At 42.3% G+C, this 27089-nt stretch overlaps 2 protein-coding genes across 2 annotated transcripts; both read right to left on the bottom strand.

The window, feature by feature from the left end:
• Nucleotides 1-1599: 1599 nt before the first annotated feature.
• Nucleotides 1600-24779, bottom strand: PCBD2 (pterin-4 alpha-carbinolamine dehydratase 2). Its single transcript, XM_026045512.1, has 4 exons — nt 24768-24779; nt 20471-20602; nt 2340-2420; nt 1600-1775 (listed from the first exon to the last, which is right to left on the bottom strand). The coding sequence occupies exons 1-4, from the start codon at nt 24777-24779 to the stop codon at nt 1680-1682; spliced, it is 321 nt and encodes a 106-aa protein (XP_025901297.1). The 3' UTR covers nt 1600-1679.
• Nucleotides 24364-27083, bottom strand: TXNDC15 (thioredoxin domain containing 15; the record flags this gene model as incomplete). Its single annotated transcript, XM_026046250.1, has 4 exons — nt 24364-25147; nt 25974-26104; nt 26651-26814; nt 26940-27083. Coding segments are annotated over 4 exons (636 nt in total), but the record flags the coding sequence as incomplete, so codon positions are not given.
• Between the last annotated feature and the right edge of the window lie 6 nt (nt 27084-27089).

Below are 27089 nucleotides of genomic sequence, written 5' to 3' on the forward strand. Positions count from 1 at the left end.
GTCAGGAAAGACTGAGGACCTTAACAGTTCAAACTGATGCTCTGGTCCTACCTTTCCCTAACAACCTGTGTGCCCACAGGGAGCAAAACCAGCAGGAAAGTCCAGGCCAGCCCGCTCTGTGCTGCAGCTTTGCTCCGTGGGACACTCGGGGTTTCAGGGAGGCTCCGGCCTCATCCRGAGAGGCTGCAATCCCTGCAGACTCATCCGGAGCAGAGCACGGATAAAGGGTCTAAAGAGAACAGAAGAGTCAAGTCACAGACTAGGCTGGCAGGGACAAATCCAGTTAAAAATCAGCCCAGACACAGGAAAGCTCCTCCAAGGGGGAAGGTTGTTTCCTGATTACCCAGATGCTTAAAGCCACAAGCAGCCTTCGAGCAAAAATAAAACTAAAAGTCCCCTTGCCCTTCTCTGCAGAGAGCTGCTAGTTTGAGATGCTCCAGGAGCTAAATTAGGTGGGGGGGGATTTTTTTTCTTCTCAGAGCATGTAAATAAATATGAATATTCTAAAACCAAGGACCTCCCAGGAATGAAATATTATTTATCTTAAATTTATCTTCAAACTAAACATTTTTGTCACACACATATCATAACAAAGAAACAAATGGAAAACGAGGAACTTGATTTTATTTTTTTTTCCAAAGCATTTGCACTATACACCAATTCCTAACAACAGTTTTCTCAGTTCACTAGAGACATTGTCACAGCTTTGGGCAAAGTTTTGCTCACGCGCCCCCGGGTAACAGAAGGTACCGCAGCCTGGTGGTTCATTTTAGCTTCATTCATTCCTTSCAACATTGACCATTTTCAGGGGCTATCAGGGAAATCCGCTGCTTTAATAGGAAAATGGCACTTTTAAGAGAAGAGTATTTGAACAGAAAGTCTGAATTGGGTCTTTTTTCCATTTTTAACTTAGGTGTAGCTACTGGCAACAAACTCCGACTATTCATTCCCGTTACCAATTAGCCGGTGACAGGACACTTGCTAAGGATTAACAAAAAAATAAACAATCCTTATTTCAGCAACGTGAATATTTGCTTGTCAGCTATTGCATTTTGCATCCAAAATACGTGAGGGACCAGATACCTGAGACATCTCCCGGCGCGGATCCTGGCACCGACCCTGACGCAGCAGGTCCTCGCTGTCCGGCAGCTTCTCACCGCGCCTCGGCCGCCTTCCCCATACGGATTTGGGCCCTTCTGGAGGGCCAGTATCCCAGTAATGTCCCCTGGACATGCAGGGGACAGCACGGGGGCTGGCACAGAGGGGCCTGCTGCTGCTATTTTTTAATATAAAAATAWTTTWAAAATATTTTTAGTATCAGAAAAACCTCTCTAGAAAAAGGATTGCCCAAAAGGATTGTCTGGCTGTGTTATCTTCTGCATCCTCAGGTGCAGTCATCAATGACCTGGGATAAGAACAGGCTTATTTTTAGAGAGGGGTATCTCACGCTGAGCTCTTAAAGGAAGACAAGTCTAACTCCACCTTTTTTTTTTTTTTTTTTCTTTTTTCATTTTTTTTTCTTTTTAAAATTTTTTTTTCTTTTTTTTTTTTTTCTTTTCCCCCAATTAAGTATCTTGTTCTCTGAGGGATTTGACCTAAATCAGTGTTGCAAGGAATGAGGGCTACTATCTAAACACAAAATATCATCAGCAACCCCATTAAAACATTTCACATCTTCGTTAGACCAAAGCAGCAGCTTTGTCGATAAACTGGGCCAGCCTCACATCTCTTCTGGTCAGTCCACCRTAGTCATGGGAAATGAGAGTTATCTGAACCTGTAAGAAGGGAAAGGGAATGGATTAGAAGAGCCCTCCTCATCTTTTTAAAGCCCTTTAAAGGGCTTCAAGGGCTCCATTTAATCCCTAAATTCTGGGCAGAAACATTAAGTGACAGTGCAAACTATGCAGCTGGTAGCAAATAATTGCAGAGCAGGATGTGGTTCCTGGTGCCACCTCACTACTGCACACCCCAGGACCTTGGGGAATATATATATATATTATATATATATATATATATATATATATTTTTTTTTTTTTTTAACTTGTTGGGAGCTCACAGAGCTGGAGCCCTCTGGAAGAACATCCAGCAAAGTGGTGAGAAAGTTCTCAGACACAGGAAGGAAAGAGATGGAGAGAAGTATGCAGAAAAAAACAAGACACCACCAATTTATTCTACCCATGAGGAGAACAGGGCTATCACTGCAAAGATCTTTTTTAAGCAACACATCCTATTTCTTCCCTCGTATGTCAGTTAAAAAAGCAAAGGTGCAGAGCGTGTGGCACTGCGGCTGGGTCTTGGTCTACTTAATTCACTGTAGCCAAAGGCAGTGGACGAGTTACCTTGCTGTAGACATTAAACCATTCCGGGTGGTGATTCATCTTCTCCGCTTGCAGAGCGACTCGTGTCATAAACCCGAAAGCCTAGGAGAAAAGGAGCAAGGASAGAAAGAGTCATCTACCGCCAGGACACTGCCTGAAGCCACCCGGGCACTGAACCTGCCCAGGAGGAGCATTTCACCCCATGCCACCAAAGCGTTTCCTGGGGCAGAAACCCTYCCCGTCACGTCCTGGTAAATCATTCTGCTAAACGTTCCTTACTCGGGGACTCAAAGCCACTGCATGGGAGCAACCACTTTACCTTGGACATCCCCACGGCGTYTTAAACACCCATCCCAACATTTCCCATCTCCCACATCCTTGCCAAGTTAAGCATTATGGCCCAGCAGTCTCATACTAGGCAGACACCAGAAACACATCCTTTCACGTGAGTACCTGGCTATTTATTTCCCTGGGGGGGACAAAGACAGCAGGTAGGTTTGGTGCTCTGCTCTGTGACTTCCTATTTTACCTGAATCCATCAAAACAGACTTCCCAACCCTCTGCCCCTATGTTCTGCACTGCACATTTCTCTAGAAGGCAGGTTTTACCACAGCCTCAAGAAGAAAATAACAGCAGACTCTTGCCAAAATACTTAGAATAAATGACTACGCTACAAAGAAAATTAGGATGTCCGTGCAAATCAAGAGTGCAATTATAGTGTGGGGCCCAAAGGGCCTCAGTGCATGAGCAGAATGCCTTAAAGTCAACAGGCTTTGCTCACGTTGTGCTGCATCCATAGGGCACAGGACCCAAATTAACACGCGGAGCAAAAGTCACATCCACCTCCACGGTCTGGTTCATATTACAATACAGCAACCTCCTCAAAAACCTACCTGATATAGGTAGTTTTGCAGTGCTAATTTATTGAAGAGAACATAGAGAGTCCACATTCCACCAAGCGATGGCCATTTCAAACAAACATGTGGTCAATGAATGACATATAATGGTTGATAATAGTTTCAGTCTTTTTGCCTCTCACAAATTGCAAAAAGCTTTAAGAAAAAAAAAAAAGAATCAGGGCCTGGATGAAGTATGACTTTGTTAGTCGCTTTGCCAGTCAAATTAATGCAAACGTTATAATCAGAGGAAATCATTCCAATGAGGTTTGTCATTTGGAAATCACCAAACTGTCAGCAATTAAAAAGCTTTTTTCTTTGACCCAAGAGCATTCCAAAATTTGGGAAAACTAACTTCCCTTGAAGCTCTCATTTGGTTTAATTTTACTTGGAGTGAACAATTATGCTTAAAAAATTGCAAATGTTTCAGCAAGAAGCTTTGAAGCCAAACGCTGCAAGTTGTGCRCTAGAYGTTAGCGACAAGTTGGAACACATAYGTAARAATAGTTCCGAAACTCATTTTATTTAAAATTTGTTAGAGTGGGCTTAATTGGAGCCCACAATTATTTCCCACAGTTTATGCACAGAATTGTCCCAAAGGTTGGCAACAGTCAGCACCAAATCTGCTGTTAGACGGCCTTTGTGCAAAAAAGCAAGGAAAAAAATAGATCAAATTTATGAAAAACTCCCCCGTGACAAGGAATTGCTTTCGGGGCAGAGGATCCTCCTCAGGACAGGTCACCCTGCTTGTTCCTAAGACCCTAAGCCTGGAGATGCTGCAGCCTCCAGCTGACGGCAACTGTCACAGCCAGCGCACTCTGATATTTATATAGCAAAGGATGAAAACACACACATATGTGGTACATATACATCGCCCTGCTTTGCTCACAGCAGCTCTTCGGCATTGCAAATTACTCCCAGCAACTTGCTTCTTGTATTCGAGTTTGTTTATACACAAAAGGGAAAAATCTCCCGCTCAGAACACGAGCTGCAGCTCTGCGGAGCCAATTTCACCCRTGCAATCTGCACTAAGGTCCTAAACACTTCCTCTGCTGATTAAATTAATTAGAACGCTATTGTTTATGAATCACCTTTGTATTTGTAGAGCCATAACCTTCCTTTTAGAAAATACAATTGGCTCTGGAAGGAAAAGATATTTAGGTTTGATTAGCTATGAAAACACTATTATATAAAATCAGTTTGGACATTTCTTCACGTCTTGAAACTYGATCAGTAATTTGGTCTAATTGGTGATCAAGGAAACTATCTTGTGATCAATTAAAGTAATTACCACATTCCAGCAACAAAACCAACCTTAATTTGAGTAGGAGTCTGCACTTTTTCAACTTTAATTAAAAATAATGAAAATTATCAAACAGTCTGCAGTGCAAGATCATTGTCAAGACTGCAGCAATGGGGAGAGTTTATGAGACCATCATATATTTCTTGACGGAAGTAAGACAAGTACTTTACTTATCACAAAACTTATCCCCCAAAATCTTGACCTTAAATATACTAATGACAGAGTTTCGTAGCCCCTTGGTCACTAAAGAGAACTTTTCCAGATCTTAACTTGAAAAACAGGGTGGAACAAAAGGATTCAGGTGTCTTCCAGCAGCCTTAAATAAGTGCTCAAAGATACTCAGTGTATTAAATATTACCTAATGTATTCAGCTATTTCAGTAATAGGCATATTAAGTAAATATTTTCAAAATAATCTACCTGGTACTTTGGGGCTATTCAGGCTAAAATAACATCTGTACGTGTAGATTAATCTGGACAAGTTCATGACAAAGCCAAGCCAAAGATGAGAGCAAAACCCAGCAACAAACCAGCGGCAGCAGAAGGAAAAGCGTCGAGCGGAGCAATCCCGGGCAGACCAGGGGCAGTCCTGGACTCACTCGCAGGTCATTCCCTTCATGTCTTGCAAGACCATCAAAGAAGGAACTAAAAACTACTGGTGCTTCAGGTGCAACGGCATTTTAAAACTTTTTTTTAAATACTACCAGTCATCGTGTGCCTCCATGGGATAAAAATTGGAGCTATTCCTTGGAAGAATAACTTATACTAAGAAAGTGGGAAAAAAAGAATAAAAAGAAATTAACTGCCTTATCTTGCTCTAGTAGCCTTTTAGGACTGGCAAAACTGTTTTTTAAAGTGACAAAATACACTATCACAAATAAGGCTCCATGCAAGTCGTGTTTCTTGAAAATGGAAAAAACAGAGGAGAGCTGAAATTCCACCCGCCGCTCCGCTCAGCAGCGCCGGGAGCCCCGCAGGATCCCTGGCCTAATCTGCTATTATTCTTCCTTTCACACTTCTTAAGCAAGGAATCAATTCATCTTAATACTTTTTAAACATGCTGCTTTTGTGCGGCGCTTGCCAACATTATCTTGATGAGTTACACATCAAAGCAACACAGGTCGGCAAGTCGTGCTAATATATCACCCAAGAGCGAGTCCCCAGTGATAGATTACTGCCGTGCATCCCCAGAACAAAGCAGCTGACAATACTTTACACGCACAAAAATGAAGATATTCAAGAAAAACAGCTGAGGGGCTCCACAGCACAACGATGCTTTTTATTTATTTGCTTTAAAACGTGTTCATTTGGAAGACAGTACCCAGGCCGCCTCAATCTCCCGCAGCCGTTCAGCCAAGGAAACCATATGCTAATCACGAGGACGTTAAGTTTCTGCCTCCCATCTGTCATTATAATGCTCGAGGCAGCATTAACCTCGACCCTAGGCAATGTAAGGGCTACCTGTCTTCCCTCCCACACCCATCAGGCTCCGTTGGTATCAGTTATCGGCGGGARATGCATAAATAACCCAAGTTATAGTGACGTTGTCATACGTGGCAATGGACAACTCGGCTTAGCCCATTTCTTTTCCATTCATCCAAATAAAAATGATGACCTACGAGTTCCTCGAGCAGATTTGAAGGTTTATCACAAAAATAAACTCAGCTCGCTCAGGTTTGGGTCCAAACAATGGACTTTTTACACATCTAGCTTACATTACTACCTAACAGATAAAAGCAAAAACTCCTTAATGTCCAGCTAGATGGAAGTACCTTTCATATTGCTACTAGGGGTTAATGTAATCTCATGACATTTTCTGCTGTGCTCACAAGAAACACCAAGTGTGCTTTATTTTAACTCAAGCAACTTCATTAAAAATATGTTTACCTCATAAATATGCTAAATTTTCTTATAGAGTCGCCCTATTAATTTGAAAGCGACAATATGGTTAAAACACAAACGAGAAAGGAGGAATCCCATTCAAATGTTAGGAGGCGASAGCAATGCACCAGGTATGCACTCCCAAGAGAACATTCCCATTTTAGGATTCTCTCCCTTTGGTGTCATCGGTTCCCCGAATATTCTCCCRGGAAATTGAACCCACATGGCGTTAGACATTGGGTGTCTTTATTTTTGGCCCTGTCCGGGTTTATATACGACACAAACCAGGGCCGCACGTTCCTGCTGCTCTTCCCCCTGCTCATATCATTCCAAGAACACTGGGAAATTCCTWCCTACGGATGCARCTAAATCACATCCTAACAAGAGTCCATGGCCAATCCCTTGGGCRACCTTGCTCTCCCTCCATCCCACCTGGAGCCCAGCTCATCCCRCCACCAGAACACGCTTGGCTTTGGCCAAAACCTTGGATATTTTGCCCAGGTTTCCCCACTACCTCCTCTTCAGTATCTTGTTACTCCGACCATGAACGTGTCCAGCGCTCCCRTTCTCCAAGCCCTGCTCAGGGGTGGAGGGAAAGGAGGGAAGGGGAATATTACAGACATACAGACACGCACCCAGATGCCATTTCTGTCTTAAAAAAGAAACCTGGCGCCATAAAAAACAAACAGAAAAACCTCACAATTTCTAACTTAATTGTCCATGTTCTCCTGAATTTACAACAATCTTTCAGAAAACCAAGGCTGGCAGCTCGCACCCCACATACGAATCCGCACACATCCTCTGCAAAAACAAAGCTCCGCTTTGCCTTCAGAATAAAGTTCCCCATTTATTAGCTTAAAAGCAAAGTTTCCTGTTACAGCTGCAAACTCCAAACTGCGACTTCCACGTTAGATCTGCCACAGTTTGTGCAAACCTTCACACTCTGTGCTGCAAAAAAAAGGCTGTTTCTGTCTTGCAACACTTGTTTACAATTATGTCAGTGAAGAAACTAGCTGGCCAGCTCTATATCAAACATTTCTGACAGCAAAAGCACAAACACTGATCTATTCTAAGTAGCTTGCCACTCTATGTAATCTTGGAAGAKGCATTCTTGCCTTTGATTCTGAAAATGTTTATATTTCATACATTATGCAAATAGTTTTTATATATTAAGAAATAACGCAAGCAAAGCTCAAGTTAAATTAAATTCTTCAACAATAACTTTGCCAAAGCACTGATTTTCCTATAAAGAAAAAATTATTCCAATTTGTTGATCTTACACTGGATGAAACATACTGTAACAATCTTCATAATTTATGTCCTGTTGGGACACTATGATTTAAAGTAACATAATACAGACCCGCATCACTGCTAATCTAAACCACCTGACCAGATAAACAACAGTTTCCCCTTCCCTCTTCACTGAGGGTATTTCTGTTTATTGTCATATGATTTACCAATTTGAAGAGCACGCGGAATAAGTGGAGGCAAAGGGAGCTGGAGCTCCGAGGCCTCTCCCAAACCGGGGGGGTTTCTCGCACAGGTACCGGGACAATGTCAAGTGCTGCAGGAGATGACAGAGGCAATTCCAGGAATTCTGTCCTTGGGAAAAAGCCCGAGCTGCTCGGAGAGAAGGGAAGTTTAAATTGACTCCRTGCAATCACAACCAGCACACGAAGCTCGATAGCCCCGGTGCTGCTAAAGATGCTTTTCTCCCAGATAAGTTTGAGTCAAAGGTTTTACCTCCCAAATTCCATGGGGTCTAGGCTACGACACAGGCTTATCCCAAGGCAGGTGTGAGGGTATCATGCCCCATATGACACTCAACAGGCCTGAAACAAGTAGAATTTTTCTGTTAAGGTCAAAGGATACGGAGARTCAATACAAAAAAGCCACTAATAGGAAGGTATGAAGAGCTTTGACCCGCTCTTAAATCCTCCTTCCTTGGTTTGCTTTAATCTACCCCTCACATTCACTTGTGTGCAAGATACTCATGGGCAACCTGCATGACAAGTCCCACCTTTCCCTTTTCCAGCTCCACTTCTCCAGCAGCCCCTGCATTATCTGAGGATCCTTATCCCTATTCTCATTTTTATTGCAGTAAGTGATTGCACCTGGATTTCAGGAGCAGAAGGCAGATAATACGCACTGCGACTCAATGAACAGATTCCACGTCCAGTTTAATCATCTGCACCACCAGGAAGATTTATAAGCTCGATTGAACAAAGTCAGAGAGAACACGGAGATGTCGTAAAGCAGCACAAAAACTTCTTTCTGCTAGCGATAAAAATTTCAAACCACCTAAGCTCCACCTTATGAGAAGAGATATTCCTTTGCTTATAGGCATATAAAAATAATTACGGATGCCTGTAAAGACTTATGCAAAAATAAGTGAAGGTCCTAAATTTAAAGGTGTAGCTAAAGCTTGAACAAGGTCCCGGGAGCCCCTAACGAGGGTCTCCTCTAAAGCACCACGTGCTCTGCAGCGGCGGCAGCGCCTGCGGGCTCCTCGCAGCGCCGCCGGGCACCGTCACCCCCTGCAGCCCCATCCCGCCCTCGCTGGCATTTTTGCCATAATTTCCATACCTCAACTTTTAGAAAAGCACCTGAAATATCTTTTTTTTCCCCCTCTTCAACCTAGGCAAATGCATCCTCATAACATTATTTATTCAAAAATTAGCTCCAAGCAGGTGGTAAATAACTCTAATGATTTTTATCAAGCTACACTTGCCCTTCTCCTTTATAGCATTCTTACTCACTCAGCAGAGAAGAAAAAGGCAGAAAATAATCACAGCTTTCTGGATTGAACTTGGGCACAGAAGAAATCCTCCAGCCTCATGGTCAGATAAATATTGCCCTCCTCCTCCAAGTCATTTCCTTCTGCTCAAAAACGGAATAAAAAGGTTGCACTTAGGAGGTTTACACCAAATAAAATGGCTATTTAAAGAAACATGTTTTTTTTTAAATGAGCTTTTTGCACCCTACCTGAAAACATTAAACAACACAGTGAAGCCCCCATTAACTGAGCACCTGCTAAAGCAATCAGTCACTTAAAATAATAAACTCCCTTGGCCATGCAACTGAAAGAACAATGATAATTTCACTTGTTAAAAGTAAATGCTTGGCCCAGCAAATCCAAACTCGAGCTGCACTGTAATAAAGTCCTCAAACAAAACACTATAAACTAGTAATAASAGGCAGTTAGTTCCCATTCTAGCCTTTTGAATTCATGCACCTGAATCTTCTGTTAAGTCACTCTGCTCACCTCTAGGCTGCATATTGCACAAATATTCTGGCACTTGGATGTTAAAACATCCTTGATCACAACTCTAGCCCCTAGTATAAAGCTATTGGAAATTGGACACAATGCGAATTAATTTAAGCAAATGCTTAACTTCAAAAATGTGTTCAAACCCTCCGACTTTTATAGCGCTCAGGTGTTTTCTTGAATAGAAAGCTTTGCAAAGCGCTCCAGAAGAACAGGGAGGTTCATTATCCATTACACCACATTTTGGATAAAACGCACTTGGCCGTGGCAGAAACACTGCTCTTTTTCCAAAGCTTCTTTTTACTTGTACACAAAGGAATGATTTCATACTGTAGACATGAAAATGAAGTTCACATGCCATGCATGTTGCTGATAACATACGGAGCACTCGGACAAAATTCTCCTTAGTCTTCTGGCCAAGATTACACATATTACCACTTTAATATCCAAAATATTCTCTGCTGAGTGTCCAAAGGCAATTGCATCCTGACTGTGATAATCCTTTAAATCTCAATCCTTTATGATCCTACGAAAACATCAAAGAGTGATAAGAAAGCCATTGCTTTACGATGGGTTAAGAGAAGGAGCAGCTGGTCCCATGATCATTTCATCCCTGCCTGTCCTCTTACCCCTAGGCCGGGCCTTTTTGTTTTGATTTGTTTCTTAAAAAACAGATAGAGCAGAAGGTCAACAGCTCAAGCACGTGAGGGAGGACTCGCTGAAGACGGAGGTGTGAGGACAGCAGCTCTAATGGCCTCTTGGCCAAGCCAGAACCTAGAAAAAAAAGATCTAAAGCCATAAGTGGTGTTCTCTGAGAAGGACAGACTGTAGGGATGCAGCCAGGGAAGCACTCCACTCGGAAGACACTGTAGGAGATTGCCAGGATGAGCCCTGCAAAGGCTGGTACCACCTCGCCTTAACCCTCCAGTCAATGTGCAATTTCCTTTAGAAGCACAAATGAGCACAGTGTGAAGCCAGGAAAACCCTTTGCACACCTCTGTTTTTATTTTTCTAACACTAGGCATTAAAAGAAGCGTCTATAAACGTGCCCCTGAGCTGGGGAGGCTTAGAGGAGTTTTGCACACCTTGGTGACACGCAAGCACGTATTTAACTACCTATTGCTATTTCCATTGCAGCACAATGAAAAATCACACCTGARCACCAAACGAACCAGGACCTTTCCCTGTGCACCAGGAATATGAAACATCTTCCTATAGGGCACCATAAGCCATAAATAAGCAGCGTTGGCACTGCCAGGGCAGGTGACAGCCGAGTCCACTAGTTCCCCACTGCACACCAAGTTCTTTAGCAAAAGCTTGTGAAAATCTCCCCAAAACAGCACCYTGGGTTTCCAAAACGCAAGCAACTCTTCCTCCGAGCCCAACAAAATTAAGGGAAGAAAATGGCAAATGGTGAGAAAGGCACAACAAGGAGGAGGAAGAGGAATAAGGGAGGTTCTCCTCCAACAACCTACTTGAGGCTGGTTTACAGCTTTATGAAAGACGAATGAAAAATTATACTCACATCACACTGATAAACTGAGGGTCTGCCAGTGGCTTTTCAGAGCAGATGTAACATTTTAGCAAATGTGATTGTTTGTGAAAGAAATAATTCTGATCAAAACCGAAATTGCAGCCAGCCCAAGCGCTGCACTTTGTCACTCTAATCCAGCCTGACAGGAAGCAGTAAGTGGAGATTCCTACTGTGAAAGGAGCAGATGTGAAAGGTCAGCGCTGGCCTGGAACTTCAAAACCGTTAACGTGTAAAACAGTGTGCATTAAAGCCCAAAACAGCGAAGCGCCGCATTAGCGGATGTCCGCCACGCGGCTCTGATGTGCTTTTGGCCAGGAATGGTTAATTTTGAAATAGGCGCATTGCAATTTTATTTTATTTTATTCTACCAGCCCGGGTCCGGAGTAGAATACCCCAAAGTGTGTTTCTCCTTCCTGCTTTTTTGGAGGGGGACTTGCAGAAAGAGGAACTGCTGGTGTTGCTCTTCGTGGGTTTTAAGTGTAGTCAGGCTCTATTCCAACTGCAAGGGGAGGCAAGAGGTTAAACGGACTCGAGCTTTAGACATGTGCTCTGTGCATCTGCATCAGCATCCTTCCCGTGCCCCCACACAAATAAATTTTCATGCATAAAGTTATAAGGCATGAGGCTTCCTGGAGTGAAAAGGTAAAAGAAATCGTGCAGAGTGGCCATCTCTACAAAAGGCAATGTAAATCTTATTTTCCCAAACGAAGGGGTCCAGCTGAAGTCAAAACCATTACCACATTCGCCATAGCTCGTTTAAGAAAGAGTCCAAGYTTTAGTTAAAATCAGCTGACCCGCTCTCGTCCGCCACAGTCTGCCTGTATGGCTGATATACAGTTTGTCCAGTTTAATTCAAACAGAGTGAATAATCATTATAAATCCATTTGTGCATTACATATCGCTGAAAGAAGGAGAAAAATTTCTCCTCCTCAAATCTGCAAGAATGCTTGTAAAATCCAAAGGGCATTGACAAATAATTTATTTTTATTCAGATGAATGCACGAAATAAGCATAAGGCAAACGTTGTCGTATTTTTTACTTAAGCGATAATAAATCCATCTTTTAGGGAAAGCGTGCACAGTGCAGCCAACTGGAGAGCAGCCCAAAGATCACTTGGAGAGCCTGAAGCTTAAATGCACACACACCAGGTCTACGTGGTGTGCCATACTCAGTAACTGCAGATACAGTTTCCCCCAGGAACTGCCAAAAAGGCAGAGAAAGAATTTTGAGGAGAAAGAGGACTTTCCTCATCAATAAAATGACCATTCTTCATCACAGTAAAAGTCATAAGAAAAATTAAACTGATGCAAATGCAACTTCTACAACACCTAGGAAGTGGCATCTTGGATTTCACCTCTGCTTCATCCTGCAGTGGTCAGGAAGAACCCTTAAGATTTGCTCAGCACATAGTACAGGGTTTAAGCTGGAGGGAAGAGACAAAAACTAGGGGAAATAGTTAATATTGTTTTACCCAAGAAATAGAATTTACCAGCAAACCAATTCCTAAAGAAAGGGAGGCTATATAAGCAATTTAAAAGGATTCCACTTAAGTAGCATTAATATTGGGATAGTTTTAATAATCCTGACAGGCTGCAATGGTGACGATAAAACGGTGACACTGATGCTGTTCTGAGCATCCCARAGTGACCGGGCTCCATCGCACCGGGATCTGGACACATGGACCCAAGGCAAAGTGGGGACCAGAGACCAAAGAGCAGGAGAAGGAGCAATCACAAGCTGCCACCCACATAACTTATGTCTAGCAGAAGCTTCTGATATGCATTAGAAAAGCAAAGGTTTAAGGAGMTGGAAGATAAAGCAGTGGTTCCCTAGGAGTGCACAAGTAGCAAACAGGGAAATATTTGATTAAAAGAGGCGTAGCTGGCTTGCTATTAAAGCAAAGCAGGTTTTATAGTAATATAGTTGCCCAGATACATGAAAAAAGGCTAAACTTGGAACTATTGGCTGCAGATGAGCTAAGGCACCTACTTTTAAAATAGAAAAAATGTAGGTAAACAAAAAGCATCGGAACAAAAGTGTTGTGGAGCACAGGATGCCTTTACGTGTGCTCTTGAACCTTCCACTATGCTGGCCACGAGAAGAAAATAAATCAAGAACTTGATTTCTACCTCAATGCAAACAGATTAAATATTTCTATCACAACCAGCGTTCTAGCTCTGCAGCATTTCCCACCAGCAGCAAAACACGCCAGCTGCCAGTTCGCCGGAATCGTTATTGGAAAGGGGCTGCGTGGACCTGGCCACCAGCATCATCTCCTCCTCTAAAGCCCGGGAAGGAGAACCTCAAGCTTCCAAAGGAGCCCTGTCCCAGGATGCAGGTTCCTGCACGCTCGGAGCCGCTGCCACCGCGGGATGCGGGCAGGAAGAAGGCGGCCGGGTCCCGCAGCTGCATCTTGACCCACGCGACCTCCCGACTCAGAGGCAGGAGGGTTATTTACCACGTCCATCACCAGCATAAACTTGAGGAAGGTGTGATCAGCCAGGAATAATATATATTTTTACTACGCCGAGTTCTGAGCCAGCGGAGCCAGTTCATTCGCGGTGCTTTAGCCCGGGCATTAACCTCTGCGAGTCCTCAGAATTTCACTATCAGTTTCTAATAAAAGGGAAATGTCAACAGGCAGATAGGCCAGAAATTCATTATTTTCAGATACCAAGATTTTCTCAACTCTGTAAACCCGCTCATAAATAATTCTGATTTATGGTAAATCGGTTATTGTATTCATAAACGTGGGGAAGTTAGTGAACAACGTAACTACCGACAGAAATACTTTCATAACAGTGCAGGTGCACAAATCACAGCATATGGGAGAGGACTCAAAGGATAAGGGAAAACAAAGCAGTTTAGGAAAGTCTATATGAAAAACAGCACCTACGGAGATGGATAAAAATAAAATCACTTCTTTTCATTCAACAGGTAATATAACACRAAAGTCTAAAAAGAGGGAGCAAGCACATATTACATTATACATATAAAAAATAATGCCCCAAACAAATGAAAATGGGTTTGTCGTTTGGGTAGCCCAACTGACAATAACAGACTCACGTTGCTCTTGCTTTGAGGTTAACCAAAATCGACATAAGCTACACCTGAAACCAATCAGTGCGGAGGCTTTGAGAAGATTCACACGCGAGGACTAAATTTGTCACAAATGGGTTGGTTTCCGATCCTAATGTAGCCAACTTGCTTTATTCTGACCTCCATTTAACAAATCAACTTAATGGGCACTGGGAGTGCTATAAAACTTAACAATGGAGTGATTTTAACTTTTAAAATATAGTTATGAAGCAAAATGTTGGAGAGCTCCTTCAATACTGGAAATCAAATTAAATCTAGACATTTTTTAACAGTCTTGACAGATATAATCCTAGTTACCATGTAAATTTATGGTAAGCTGCTGTGATATTAGCCACAGGTGCTACTTTTAATATATGGCCCGCATCTGGCTGGGAATAAAGTTTCTCCGAGGACTGAAAATGACCTCACTATCAGACAATGGAGAAGAAAAAAAAACAAGACCACTGTGGCATATAAAAAGCTGGAGATGTGGCCCACAACCGAATATTTTAAATAAAATTCATTTCAACTCTGCAGATTGTAGGTTGAAGGATATTATGTTTTCAGTGCGCGAAAGGCGTGGACATGTTTCTGCCAAACAGCCAAAGATTAAGTATATAAAACAGCAATGAAATTCACTGCCTACGCGTATAAAAACCAAATTTTCCGATCTTTGATCAATATACAAGATGGAGCGACGTGGCTGGGGTGGGAAAAGGCAGCTTTGACACTGATCACACTCACAGTGTGATAAATTTGAGCTCAAGTCATTGCAGCAACCTGCCCTGGTCTCACTCTATAGAATCCGCGCCCGCTGCTCCAGCTCCATAGGGTAGATGTGATGAATGGTCCCAAAGAGCCTTGCGGGGGAAAGGTACCTAAAGACAAGGACCCCRGCCAGGGGATTTTCACCAAGTAAGGCGATTAAAACAAATCAAGAATTTCACTGCATATCCTACTGAATTAGTTTGGATATATAACCATATTATAACCATGATATATAACCACAGCCAATCTAAAGGGACAAAACGGAGGGCACGTCTTCCTACAGCTAAAGGAATATAGCTGGAATTTCAAYGAGGAGAAAAAGGTATCTATTATTCTTTACAGTACTGTGATAAGAGTTTATTCTAGAGTTTATTCTTGATATCAAGAAAAACAACTAGCAAATTTAGCAAGAAAATGCATAGTGAGAATAATTATTTACCTGTGGTAGAATTTTTGCACACCTCTTTCAAATAAAGTTCTCAAAAAAAAGTTTCCAATGCTCACCATGAAACACGTGTGCTTCTACTCACTGTTCTCCAAAGTTCTCCAAAGCGTTTCCTTACTGTCCTCTCCGCTCAGGCTCATCTTTCACCTGTGTCTTATGTCACCAAAAATACTGAAAATATTGAAAAAAATATTTAAAAATAACCCTTAGAAGTTTAAAGCACTTGATTTCCTGTCACTTTCTAAAACAACATTAAAGGTCTTATACATCTATATAAATATGCTGGGCTTTTTTGAAATTATCTAGATGAAATTACAAAAGCTTTCTCTTTAAAATTATCCCATAAAAGAAAGCAGTTGTAATTACTGAGCCTGCCCATCAGCAAACATGCCCACCTTTTTAATGCTGTAACTGCATTTTCTGCTTTTGCAGATTAACGAAGGAAATGCAATCACACAGGCAGTTGCCCTCTAAAGCCTCTGGTCAAAATCAAACAAATTTGACAAGAGTCACAGAAGTTTCAAAGCTACAAGGTTCCTGCTTGGTGAAAATGAGAGCCCTAGTGTGGGCTCAGCCCTGCTCTGCTTTGCTTGCCTGTGAGCAAACCAGCACCTTCAGGGCTTGGAGATGTTCATCCATGTTCTGCCTCCTGCCAGCTCGGAGTGTGGATGAAGCTGGAGAAACATCATGTGGGAGAAGAGCTGGAGTTATCTGAGCAATGACAGATGGGGATAAATCCCTGGAAACCCAAGTTTCACTGGTTTCATTGCTCCCAGAGGAGATTTCTGTGTTCTGCTGCTTCCTTTTCAGTGCTCAGTCTGTCCATGCAACCCTAGCAAGGCTAGAAAAAAAACCAGACTGGCTCCAAGATGAAAGCATAAAGAGATTGTCAAATTTTGAACTGCTTGTAAGCACAATTTGTAAGAAGGGGCAGGCAAAGCGTTTTCAGCAGAAATTCTGGATTTTAAGCCAAGTCTGTACCCTATGCATGGTCACCCCCGAAGTTTAGTGAGGTGGAATACTAAGAAAATTCCAAGAAATTCCTGAGATATAGGTGAGGACATGAAAGAGTTCAGCAATTCTACCACCCCCTGCCTGCTGACTTTCACACACTTGTCCAACCTGCACTCCCCTTTCTCAAAGTTCCCAGAACTATAATTAGTAAAACTTAGTGGTGCAGTTGGAAAGTGCCAATTATATTTCTATTCTGGTTCTGGATTTAGCTTTGGCAGACTGGAAACAAACCRCCTGCTCCATAGCTAGAGGATAAGCGTGTTGTTGCAATCACACAGAAACAGTAATTAACAGGGTTTAAAATATGCCTTTTTGGTGATACAAAGTAGCCTGGACACCCTGATCGCTTTTTGCTTCTTCCCCTCTCCTACTATAGCTCTCCATAGCAGGTCTTAAAAGTCAGATCCTCAGATGGCTCTTCTCTGCCAGCTCCCAAAGGAATAACAGAGGAAAAATGCAAGAGGAAAAGGGATTGCCATCCTAGGCTTGGGTTTGGCTGCCTTGCTGCCGGCTGATGGCTACGGAAAGTCCACCTGCAGGCAAGAAAAAAGACTATTAAATAAACTCTGATGTAGCTCTAACGTTTATGGTGGCTCATCTTCGCCCAGAACCATCCCAGGACTATGAAATCCCCTGGAGACCATCCCAGGCCTTACTGAAGGAAGGGGCCCTTCGGGAGAATCTCAGAACCTGCTCGCAGTAGCCACGGCCACAAAGGGAGCAGGGGGACCCCGAGCTCGGACGCTGCGTTCGCCGGGACATGGGACGAGAAGGCGCCAGGCACCCTCAGCCACGGAACTAACCGAGGGCTTCGCATCGGCACCGCAGACYGTCCCCAAGTTGTTTGGGAGAACTGTATCCCAAAAGCCCATTTTCATGAAAATGGATCTCCAGAATAACAAACAGCATCAGCAGTTTTAAGCTCCGTGTTGCAAAATAATCGTGTAAGCCAGAAGTGTCATTAGCTTGTCAGCGACTAAGAAGGCAGCCCGTTTCTGATCGCTTTTAACCAAGCTGATCTCAGCCTGAAAGCTTCAGGAATCTAAATAACTCTCGCTTCACAGAAGTTTCATTTCATTCTCATGCTGAAAATAATATACATAAACCAAGTTCATGTCTACACATTTGCATGACTTTATAATAAAAGTTGTGTTTATATTCTTAACATCTGTTGACATACACAGACTTTGTAAACCTGGCATAGATTTTAAAGACACAGAATTTTCCATGCATCATGAACATTATCTGTGAGAAGCAATAAAAAAGCAATGAATACATTAATCATACCAATATCATCTGCAAAACATAAATCTGAAATACCTTTCATGTCAGCTCAACTCTTTTTTTTTTTGTTTTACACACCTGATTTTATGCCATCTGTAAAAGGGCAGAATGAAGATCACTGAGGAAATTATATTTCTCAGTTCTCTGACTTTTACTGAATACTCACACTTTAAATACTGTAAACAGAAGATTTATTGCATGAAATAAAAGAAGCTGTACCTAGAATCTTGCTCTTTTCATTACAGGACTAAACTCTCCCATATTACAAAGCAGGTAAATAGCTCAAGTTTTGTCATGTGTTCCCTGAGTTGTAATAAACATTATTTACTTAGAGTATTCTAACTCCAAGTAAGCATATGCATCCATCAACTCTTTTTAATTCATTTCCAGCTTTCCAAAAAGACAAATACTTGCTCTCTACCACCCAGGTCTGAGTATCCCAGCTGGAAATCACATATTAAGCCCTTCCCTGGGATTGCAACACCACAAACAGCTTCCACCTTCTGCAACTGCAAATGATGGCACTTACCGGTTTTCTTTAAAAAAAAATATATATATATATATATATATACACATATATATATATAAAATCTAAAAAAAAAACCTCTAAGCGATATTCTGCCTTCAGATATTCACAAACAACACTGATCCCAAGTAGAGCTACAGAGCTTGTTTTCTCCACTCTCTGCTTCTTTTCTCCACTGGATGCACAATGAAAATGCTAAATTTTGAAGCCAGTTCCCAACTTCTGCTGACACCCTTCTCATTTTCTCCCTTAAAAACAAGGAACCTGTGAAATGCAAGCTAGAAGGGAACACAGATTGTACCAATACCTTTCAACCAATCAAGCAACTTGCTTTTTTGTGGCTACCATTTCTAAGGGGATATGAACTGGCAGTATAAACATCTACTACTGCATAACCACTTACTAATAGGTGTATTTAAATAAACATAATTTCTTATACATGCATGTTTATTAATCTCCAAGTTAGAAASACAGATGAATACCCATGTAATTTGTAAGACAAATCTACTGGAGTCAAAAAAACACCCAAAAGAAAAGAAGAAATGGCCAAAGAAATGGATTTTCCAGCTACCTGCTGGTGGGGCACACGGACTTGCTGATTTGTCTCTGGATACGCCTGCTAGGATTGAAATGCATCTGATCAAAGTGATTCAGTATATTTACAGTATGCAAAAATATTTTCTATTAACTCAAAAAAAAAACCCAGTTTCTGGCCTGCTGAAGCAGCAAGGAGTCCGGAGGATGAAATCTCAAGCTCCTCTCCAGGGTTTCTTTTCCCTTACCAAGGTCAAGCCTGCCGCTCTCTCTCGGTTCTTCCAGTTCTGCCGCTGCCTTTACGTGTCACCGAGGTTTCACGTGAGCCTCCCCTCCTGGGCTCAGCTCCTTCGCAGCCCACGATTTGTTACACGATACGGTTTAATTTGTTCTATATTAACTTTCAGGTTTAAAGTGCAATCCAGGAACAAACCGCACCGAGGACTCTGTGCTCCCTGGAACAGCCCTGTCCTGCTTGTGAGCTCGTTCTTCAGCTGCTGTTTCCTCTGCTCCTTTCACCTCGCTCACAAGGGCCTGGGAGCACTTCTCACCTTCCCTCTGCTTGTCTGGGCTCCCCTCTCTATGACACTATTGGAAACAGCAAAGAGTCAGCGTTTCAAATTATTGTTTATCTAGCTTACTATTGATTTCCTAAAGATCTCCAAGCCTAAGCACGGCCATGTAAATAAACAGCTCACCCTTAGTCTCTACATACACCACAAACAGCAGCCCGGGGTTCTGCTGTGTCCTTCTAGCAGGGGAGGAAAAGACCATCTTAGCCAGAGCAAGTCGCCTTAATAAAACCCTGTTTCCACCACTTACAAAAGTAAAATAGAATGGAAACTGCTTTCTTTCACTCCCTGTACAGATTGTTTTCCAGTACTGTCAATACTAGAGAAGCAAATAGTGTTCACTCATCAACATGTTCCACTGATACTTCGGCCAGGATGAAAAAAAACTAAAAAATAAACTTGAAAAGATCTGAGTTTAAGGCATAGGACCAAAAGGAAGAGCAACAGCAGAGATAATACATAAGAGCAAACTTTGAAAAGAGGTCGGCACACAAATATAATTGAATTGGTACCCACGTGCTATAAGTATTCACCTTATGGCAGTAAATCCTTAAATCTGAACCTAAACATGCTAGAGAGACTATCTAGAGGAAAGGTGTAAATAAATATTATTAATAYTTTAGTTTTGGGGAGAAGGTTTCTGTTCTTACACTCACCCACCTTTTTTTCCAGTGCTTACAGACAAAAATGAATTACACTATCCAATAACTATTTCTATTATTAATCTAGCAGTGCTAATAATTAAATGAAAAAAAAAAAAACAGCATCAAATATTATTTGTCTAATCCTATAATAGCAACCCTGACCTTGACCTCAATATTATAATTAAGAAAATGTGATATTAGAATRTATCTACCACACAAATACAAAATGGAATTTATTTACTCCATCTAGTAAGATCAGAATCAGAGAACAATCCACCTAGGCAAATCCAACAGTGTTTGGCCTCAACAGGACACTCCCAAATTTCTGAATATAAATATTTTCCCATCAAGATCACATGGAAATTATGTTTCCTTTACATTAAAAGTAGCATATAATAATAATTACCTGATTAAAATTTTTGAAATTGAACTCTTTGTAGATGGCATCTCTTTCGCCTAGTTCAGACCAGCCCGCAGCTTTAAGATCCAGTAAAACTTGGTTCCTTTCTTCTGTTGTCAACCAGTGAGACTGTGAAGACTATCAAGGAGAAACAAAAAAAGAAAACAGGAAACATTCCACAAGTGAGGCTGAAGTCCTATTTTATACAACAATAAGAAAACCACATGAGGAAACTGTGGTTATGTATTGTAGAAATGTAAATGTTCAAGAAACAAGAGGTATTTAAAAAATCACTATGTGATTTGTTAGTTTTGATAATTTCTCACACCAGCATAAYTCATATTACTTGAAACAACCAAGAAACCCTGATTCTGTTTGGTCCAAGGAGCCTGGCTATGCGTTTTTGCATTGAATTGCAGGTGAGTGATTGACTCTTATGCAACCAAACACGGACACGAGCATCCCTGCACCCTACAGTCTGTTCACCCGAATGATCCAGAGGCTGTAACACTCGAATTAATTTCCACAGAATTATTTTGCCATGTAAATTAGATTATTTACATGGTGCATTGAATGTACAATTATAAGAGGCTAGAGGGATGTATCAGGGGAATATCTGTATTTTAAAGGACAGAAAAAAAAACATAAAATATGAGATGGCATTAAAGATAACTTTGCTTAGGAATAGTAAAATATGAAATGGATTTACAAATAGCAAGCATTGCAGAAGTCTAAAAGCAACTGAAAGGTATTTTTTCCACTGACAACACCAAAAAAAAGACAATRCAAATACTTGCAGCTGCAAGCTATTGATACAAACACTCAACACTGTAACAGCACTCACACATACGTCCAATTCTGAGCAAAGTGAGTCCTCCTAAACCCAAGGGGAGCCCAGACTTAGCAGATTATACCACCTGCTTAAACACCTCAATCAGTGTCTAAAAAGAAATCTGAAGATAGAAGAGTCTATAGGTTATTTTGAAAAGGTCTGATATTTTTTCCTAGCATCTGAGATTTAACATGAGTGATTAACTATGGACTGCTTATTCTAACAGACCGGTCTCGAATTTACTCTATAAATGTAATAACCTAACAGGAAGATTTTTCTCCCTCACCGAGCAAAACCCAGCTTGTTTGGCCTTTGTGAATGCTAGCAGCAATCATAACCATGCAAACATACCATAAATACCTTTCTGAAAGTCCAAGAGCACGTTTGCACCAGGACTTCAGTAACACACAGGGGGTCTGCAAATATTGACAGCAACGCTCTTCTGTCCAAACTTGGGTCTTTTGCCTTTTTTTGACAGTTTCACGTGCAGTTATTTCATTAGAGAGGTGCATGTCTTTGACCCCCAGTCACTCTCTTGGTACTTACGAAGGGATCTGACAGGGCTAATGGGCACAATTAGCGATTGCCGAGCGCTCGGGTCCGTCTGGAGCCCTCTGCCACCAGATGGTGCTGCACGCCAAAGCCAACGCTGCTTAGAACGTTTAATTATTAAATATTTGAAAAAAATATTCAAATATAAGACATTAAAYATTTAATGCAATCTTAAAATATTATTTCATGCAGTATTAAAATAAAGCTTGTGTTAATGCAATTAATTCTAGCTCTGCAAATGCCTTTAGGATTGCTCTTTATTACAAATCTTTTATCATGCAGGAGAGARGAGCAAATGCATAGGCACAGCTAAGGAGCAGCCAAAGGAAGCCGCTGTGATTTCCAAGAGGCAAAATTTTCATCAATAAGGGACAAAAATAAGGGAAGTCACCCCAACAGCAGCACTTAGTGGGGGTTACGTCCAATAGGACACAGACATCCGAACACACAGGTTTTGTAGTGCTCAGACTGACCCGATTTAGGCCCTTTGCCCTTCAGAATAACACTGCAGGCCTGCAGGAATAAAGCAGTGGTTGGATGTCAAACGTGTATTGCTATGACAACACTTTAAGTTAGATTTTTTTCCTTCAAAATTATTATTTAATTTGCCGAGAGGCAAAATCAGGAGCTGATCTGAGAAAGTCCTGGGCGGTTTTGTTTCAGGTAGCAAAGGGCAGGGTTTGGGCCAGCAGTCGGGGCAAGGTTCGCTCTCCTGCTCATCAKCAGCGCGTTTGATGGGTTAAACACTGCGGTTGCGTTCCCAAGGCCCTGCTTTGGCCACAGAAGTCAAAGACACAGTTTGGTGATTTAAAATTAAATTGCATATTTCTTCATATGAACAGGGAGACTGAGCTTGAGTAGACCTGGGAAAGGAGTGTGGGAAGAACGAGTTAGGACAAAGAAAAATTAAAAGTTACCTGGGGACATCAGAGATTAGTGCAGAATATTTGGTGTTTGAAGGGCAAGATATGAACTCTGCAAACACGTGCAGTCACTATGTCATGTAACTATATATACACATATATGTATGTTTACACACACACAGAAGAGCTTTGCCTCAGCTGTCTACAGACCTTCAACGCGTTACTGGAGCCCTGATGCAAAACTGCTCAGCAAATTTCAGTACCGTGTACATCATCCCTCTGCATCGGCACCTACCAGTATCTATCCTACATGCATATTTATATMTATACACATATAAATTACAAAATAAATATACACACACGCGTATATATGTACACATGTACACACATATATATATATACACACACACATATATATATAATACACATATATATACACACACATACGGCAGTTTAAAAAAGAACAAAACTAAATCATCAAATCGGAATTTCTCTGCTCGGGACTGGCTGAAATGCGAAACTTTTTTGGGAAAAGGTCTCGTTTCCAGGGTCCGCCCGCTGCGGGCCGCGCTGAGGCCGCGGGGCCGCCCCGCCGCCCGCTCACCATGGCCGCCGCCCGCCGCGCTCCCAGCAGCGCCCGCCGCAGCGCGCCCGCGCCGCCCGCCATGGCGCCCGCCCCGCCCACACCGAGAGGCTCCGCCCCCGACGGCGCCCGCCCCGCCCACACCGAGAGGCTCCGCCCCGCCACGGTGCCGGGCCCACCCCGCCCACCACGGCGTTCGCCCCGCCCACACAGGGAGCCCCCGCCCTCCACGACCCTCGCCCCGCCCACACCTGAAGGCTCCGCCCACGATAGCGCTCGCCCCGCCCCCAGGGAAGGCCGGGACCTTTCCTGCCTGGGAAGGGGAGGAGAACAAGGGCGACAGGGGAAACCAGGAATTCCTGGGGAGGAAGGGGGCCCTACAGGGAGCCGCGGGGGTTATGGCTCCCCGTCTTCCTTCTTAGCTTCATTTCTGCTCAGAAGCTTCATAACAGGGTTTTATATCAAACCTAGGTCACCTATAGAGGCTGTGCCATCAAATCACACAAAAACCCACGCACAGCACCCACTGCACCTTAATCTAGGCCTGCAGSATTAGTCACCACTAAAAACCTCGCTAGTTCTTTACATAGCACYAGCAGCAGACTTCCCAAGTGAGCAACCAACCATATGTTAGGAGAAATGTTAATAAAATCTCAACTTCATCTCGCTAATTTAGGTTGGTGAGCGATGCTTCACGAGCAGCATTTGCAGTGCTGCGAGGAAGTCACTTAAGGCCGTGCAGAAGGAATGCGGTTCCATTCCACAGGGAAGCGCCAGTCACACACCCACACAGTGCAGTGACCTTTAGGAAAGGCTCTCAATGCTACAAAGAGCCACTGCTGCAAGTCAGACTGTTGCTCACAACTCGCCGACCACAGCCTCTAATGTCACTACCAAAGAGGAAACAGTCACCCTGTCTAGACTTGTACAAAAGCTTTTTAAAAAAAATTTATTATGGCTGGTATTGCTGTATCCAAAAATGCAAAGTGAATACATACCGAGTCTTTTTAGACACAGGAATCATTGTTTGATGTACACTAATATTTTTAAAATAATATTTTAAAATATAGTAGTTCTGTAGTTCATTTTCCTAACAAATTTAATAACACCACCTTTCACTAATATATCCCTTTTAAGTATTCCTGAAATAATAAATTGTTAAGTCAGAAAATGAGACYGATTCACGTGTGTCGACACATCCTAATGCCATAGTATAAACTGTGCCATCTATGCAGAGACCGTGGATTTTTGTAAAAGAAGATTCCCCGATTCCACCTGAAYGGAAGCAATTTTTCTCTACTTCTTCACCAAGCAATGCAGATATACAAGCAAATATGCTGCAGGAACCTACAAAGCTCAGGGGCTTCTTAGGAGCAAAATAGAACTTTATCACATATTTACATTAAAAATAAGCAAGTTAGAGCAACTTAATAAATACATTTTAGGGTTTTTTTTCCCCCTGTGTTTACTCACCATGTTAACCATCATGTGTTTGCTTTTTACAGATTCARTAGTTGATAAACAAAGCCGATTTTCAGTCAAGACTATAAATTACAATCAACAAATTCACCAGTTCATTCTCATGTAATTTTAGTCCACACAAGCTCCTCCTTTACCAGTAAGCAAGAAAWCCCGTCACTGCTTTAGCACCTTGGATTATTCTTGATGCTCGTGCTCTTGCCCTGGGATTAGCCACCGGATGCTCTCAGTCCGCACAGTCGCATACATAACAAAGCTAGCCAGAAAGAGTAAAGAAAAGAGAAGCAGCCAGTCTATCCCTTTGGTCAGGACACTCGGCAAAGGGCCCTCCCAGTCTTCCTCGGTCACAGTCACATCACTTCTAGCTTCTATTCCTGAAAAGAGAATCACTCGATAAACATCAATAATAATGTAATGCAAATAAGTTGGTTATATTTGGAGCTTTCTTCTTATTCTCAAAGGTGCATTTGCTTAACATTTTGATGAAAGTCTTTGTATTTTAATGTATCTACCATATCATTTACCAATGTAGAATGAAAGGCTTACCAATGTATGTGACGCTTATCGACATATGTGGACACTTTCATAAGAAAACTTTCATTCTCTTTATCCACAGCACAAACTTTTGGAAAAGGGGGCAAGAGAGAAGGTTGGTATTTTTACTGTAGCAGCAAATAAAATAATTCCTGGCCTCTAATGTAAAGTCCCTCATTGGCCTAGACATTTTATTATTGTTGTTGCTATTCAGMAAAACACCACAAAAAGCTGTCCAACTGCGAGCTCACAACGGGGGAAGCAGAGCTCAAAATCTGGGATCCTTTATTCTCTTCCAGCACCATCTTATCCTCCAGCACTGAAACTGTCTTATCCTCCAACTCAGTCCACCTTACACAGTACTGGCAATATTGCCATTGTTCCTCTGCATTTATTCTCTAATTATTGTGGACAAAAAGGTGCTTGATTCTTTGCTGGCTAAAMCTCATTGTCTCTCCCTGCTCTTTAAACACAGTCCAGTAAGATGAGGTTCTGCACTTAGCATGCCCTGAAATCCAGCTCACTAAAGCGAGCAGTTAGATGGACCTCTGCTGCAGATGGTCTCCTCAGGGTCTGCACGAAACTCATTTAAAATAAGAACTAACAGGGAGAAGAAAGTTCAGCTTGGAGCTAGAGCAAACCCTAAATCAGAGCTGCGGAACGTACCTGTTTGATTAAAAATGAAGTCTTTCAGTGTTTCCAGGGTTCTGTCTGTATGATTAAATCTAGCCATAGGTTTAGCACCTTGGAAAAGGAGGATATTGGGTACAGCCACAGTTCCAAATCTGGTTGATAAACTGAGGGACATAAAGCAAATACAAGACACGAAGGAAGAGACATGCACCGGAAGAAGAAACAAGACTCACAATACAGGTAATGTCAGTTTTACTCTAATAATTTTCAACTTTTCAACACACAACCACTTTCTTGTGTCATTAGGAAAATGCTTTTCTAATGAGTTAGTCATCACTGCAAGCTTCAGCATTGGATCAGCATGTTGTTTCATCATAAGAACATGTGCTTAATGGGCCTKAGTTTTCTTAATTGAGAATATACTAGGATGCAGAGATTATGTAGCCCTTTTTTGGCTAATGAAATCCCTGAAGAAAGCGGCCAAACACAGTTATCAGCTGAATTACATCTACTGATAGACTAACACATTTCCTGTATGCTTAAAGTTGTTAAGAGGGGAAAAAAATATGTAAGCAGCAAAGCCAAAAATAAAGGGGACAACCAACTATTTATATTGGTGGGTTTTTTTTTCCCCTTAATCACTTCTGTTTTAAAAACAAAACTTTGTATTGAAAGCAAATTGCTATACGATTATAAGAAGCGKGAATTACCTGCTATGCTGAGACGCATCTAGGGCTAGAAAGCGAAGGGTCGGGAAGGCCCGAGGCAAAGAGTTAAAGTGGGGTGCCAGGCTGGCGGAGAAGCGGCACCACGGCGTGTAGAACAACACTAAGGTGCAGTCGCTGCTGTTGGGGTTCAGGAACTCCATCAGGTCCTTAAAGAAAGGAGGATAAAAGCAAGCGCAGACAATTAAACACGTAACGGGGTTCCTGTTGGCAGGAAGGCACCGTTCAGCGAGCAGCCTGACATGGCCACCATTGACTGAGAACGCCGGCTTACCTGAGAAACGTTGAGGATCTGCAGCGTGACGTTCGCCAGCCCGGTGCCGTTTCTCTCCTCGCAGGTCACTTTGGGCGTTTTCACGCCCTCGGTGCCGTTGGCCTCCTCGGCCGGCGCGGGCGGCACCGTCTCCAGCACAACGGGGGAGCC

This window comes from Nothoprocta perdicaria, unplaced genomic scaffold (genome assembly GCF_003342845.1).
Source record: "Nothoprocta perdicaria isolate Ctin4 unplaced genomic scaffold, notPer1 scaffold_107, whole genome shotgun sequence".
Lineage (NCBI taxonomy): Eukaryota > Metazoa > Chordata > Aves > Tinamiformes > Tinamidae > Nothoprocta > Nothoprocta perdicaria.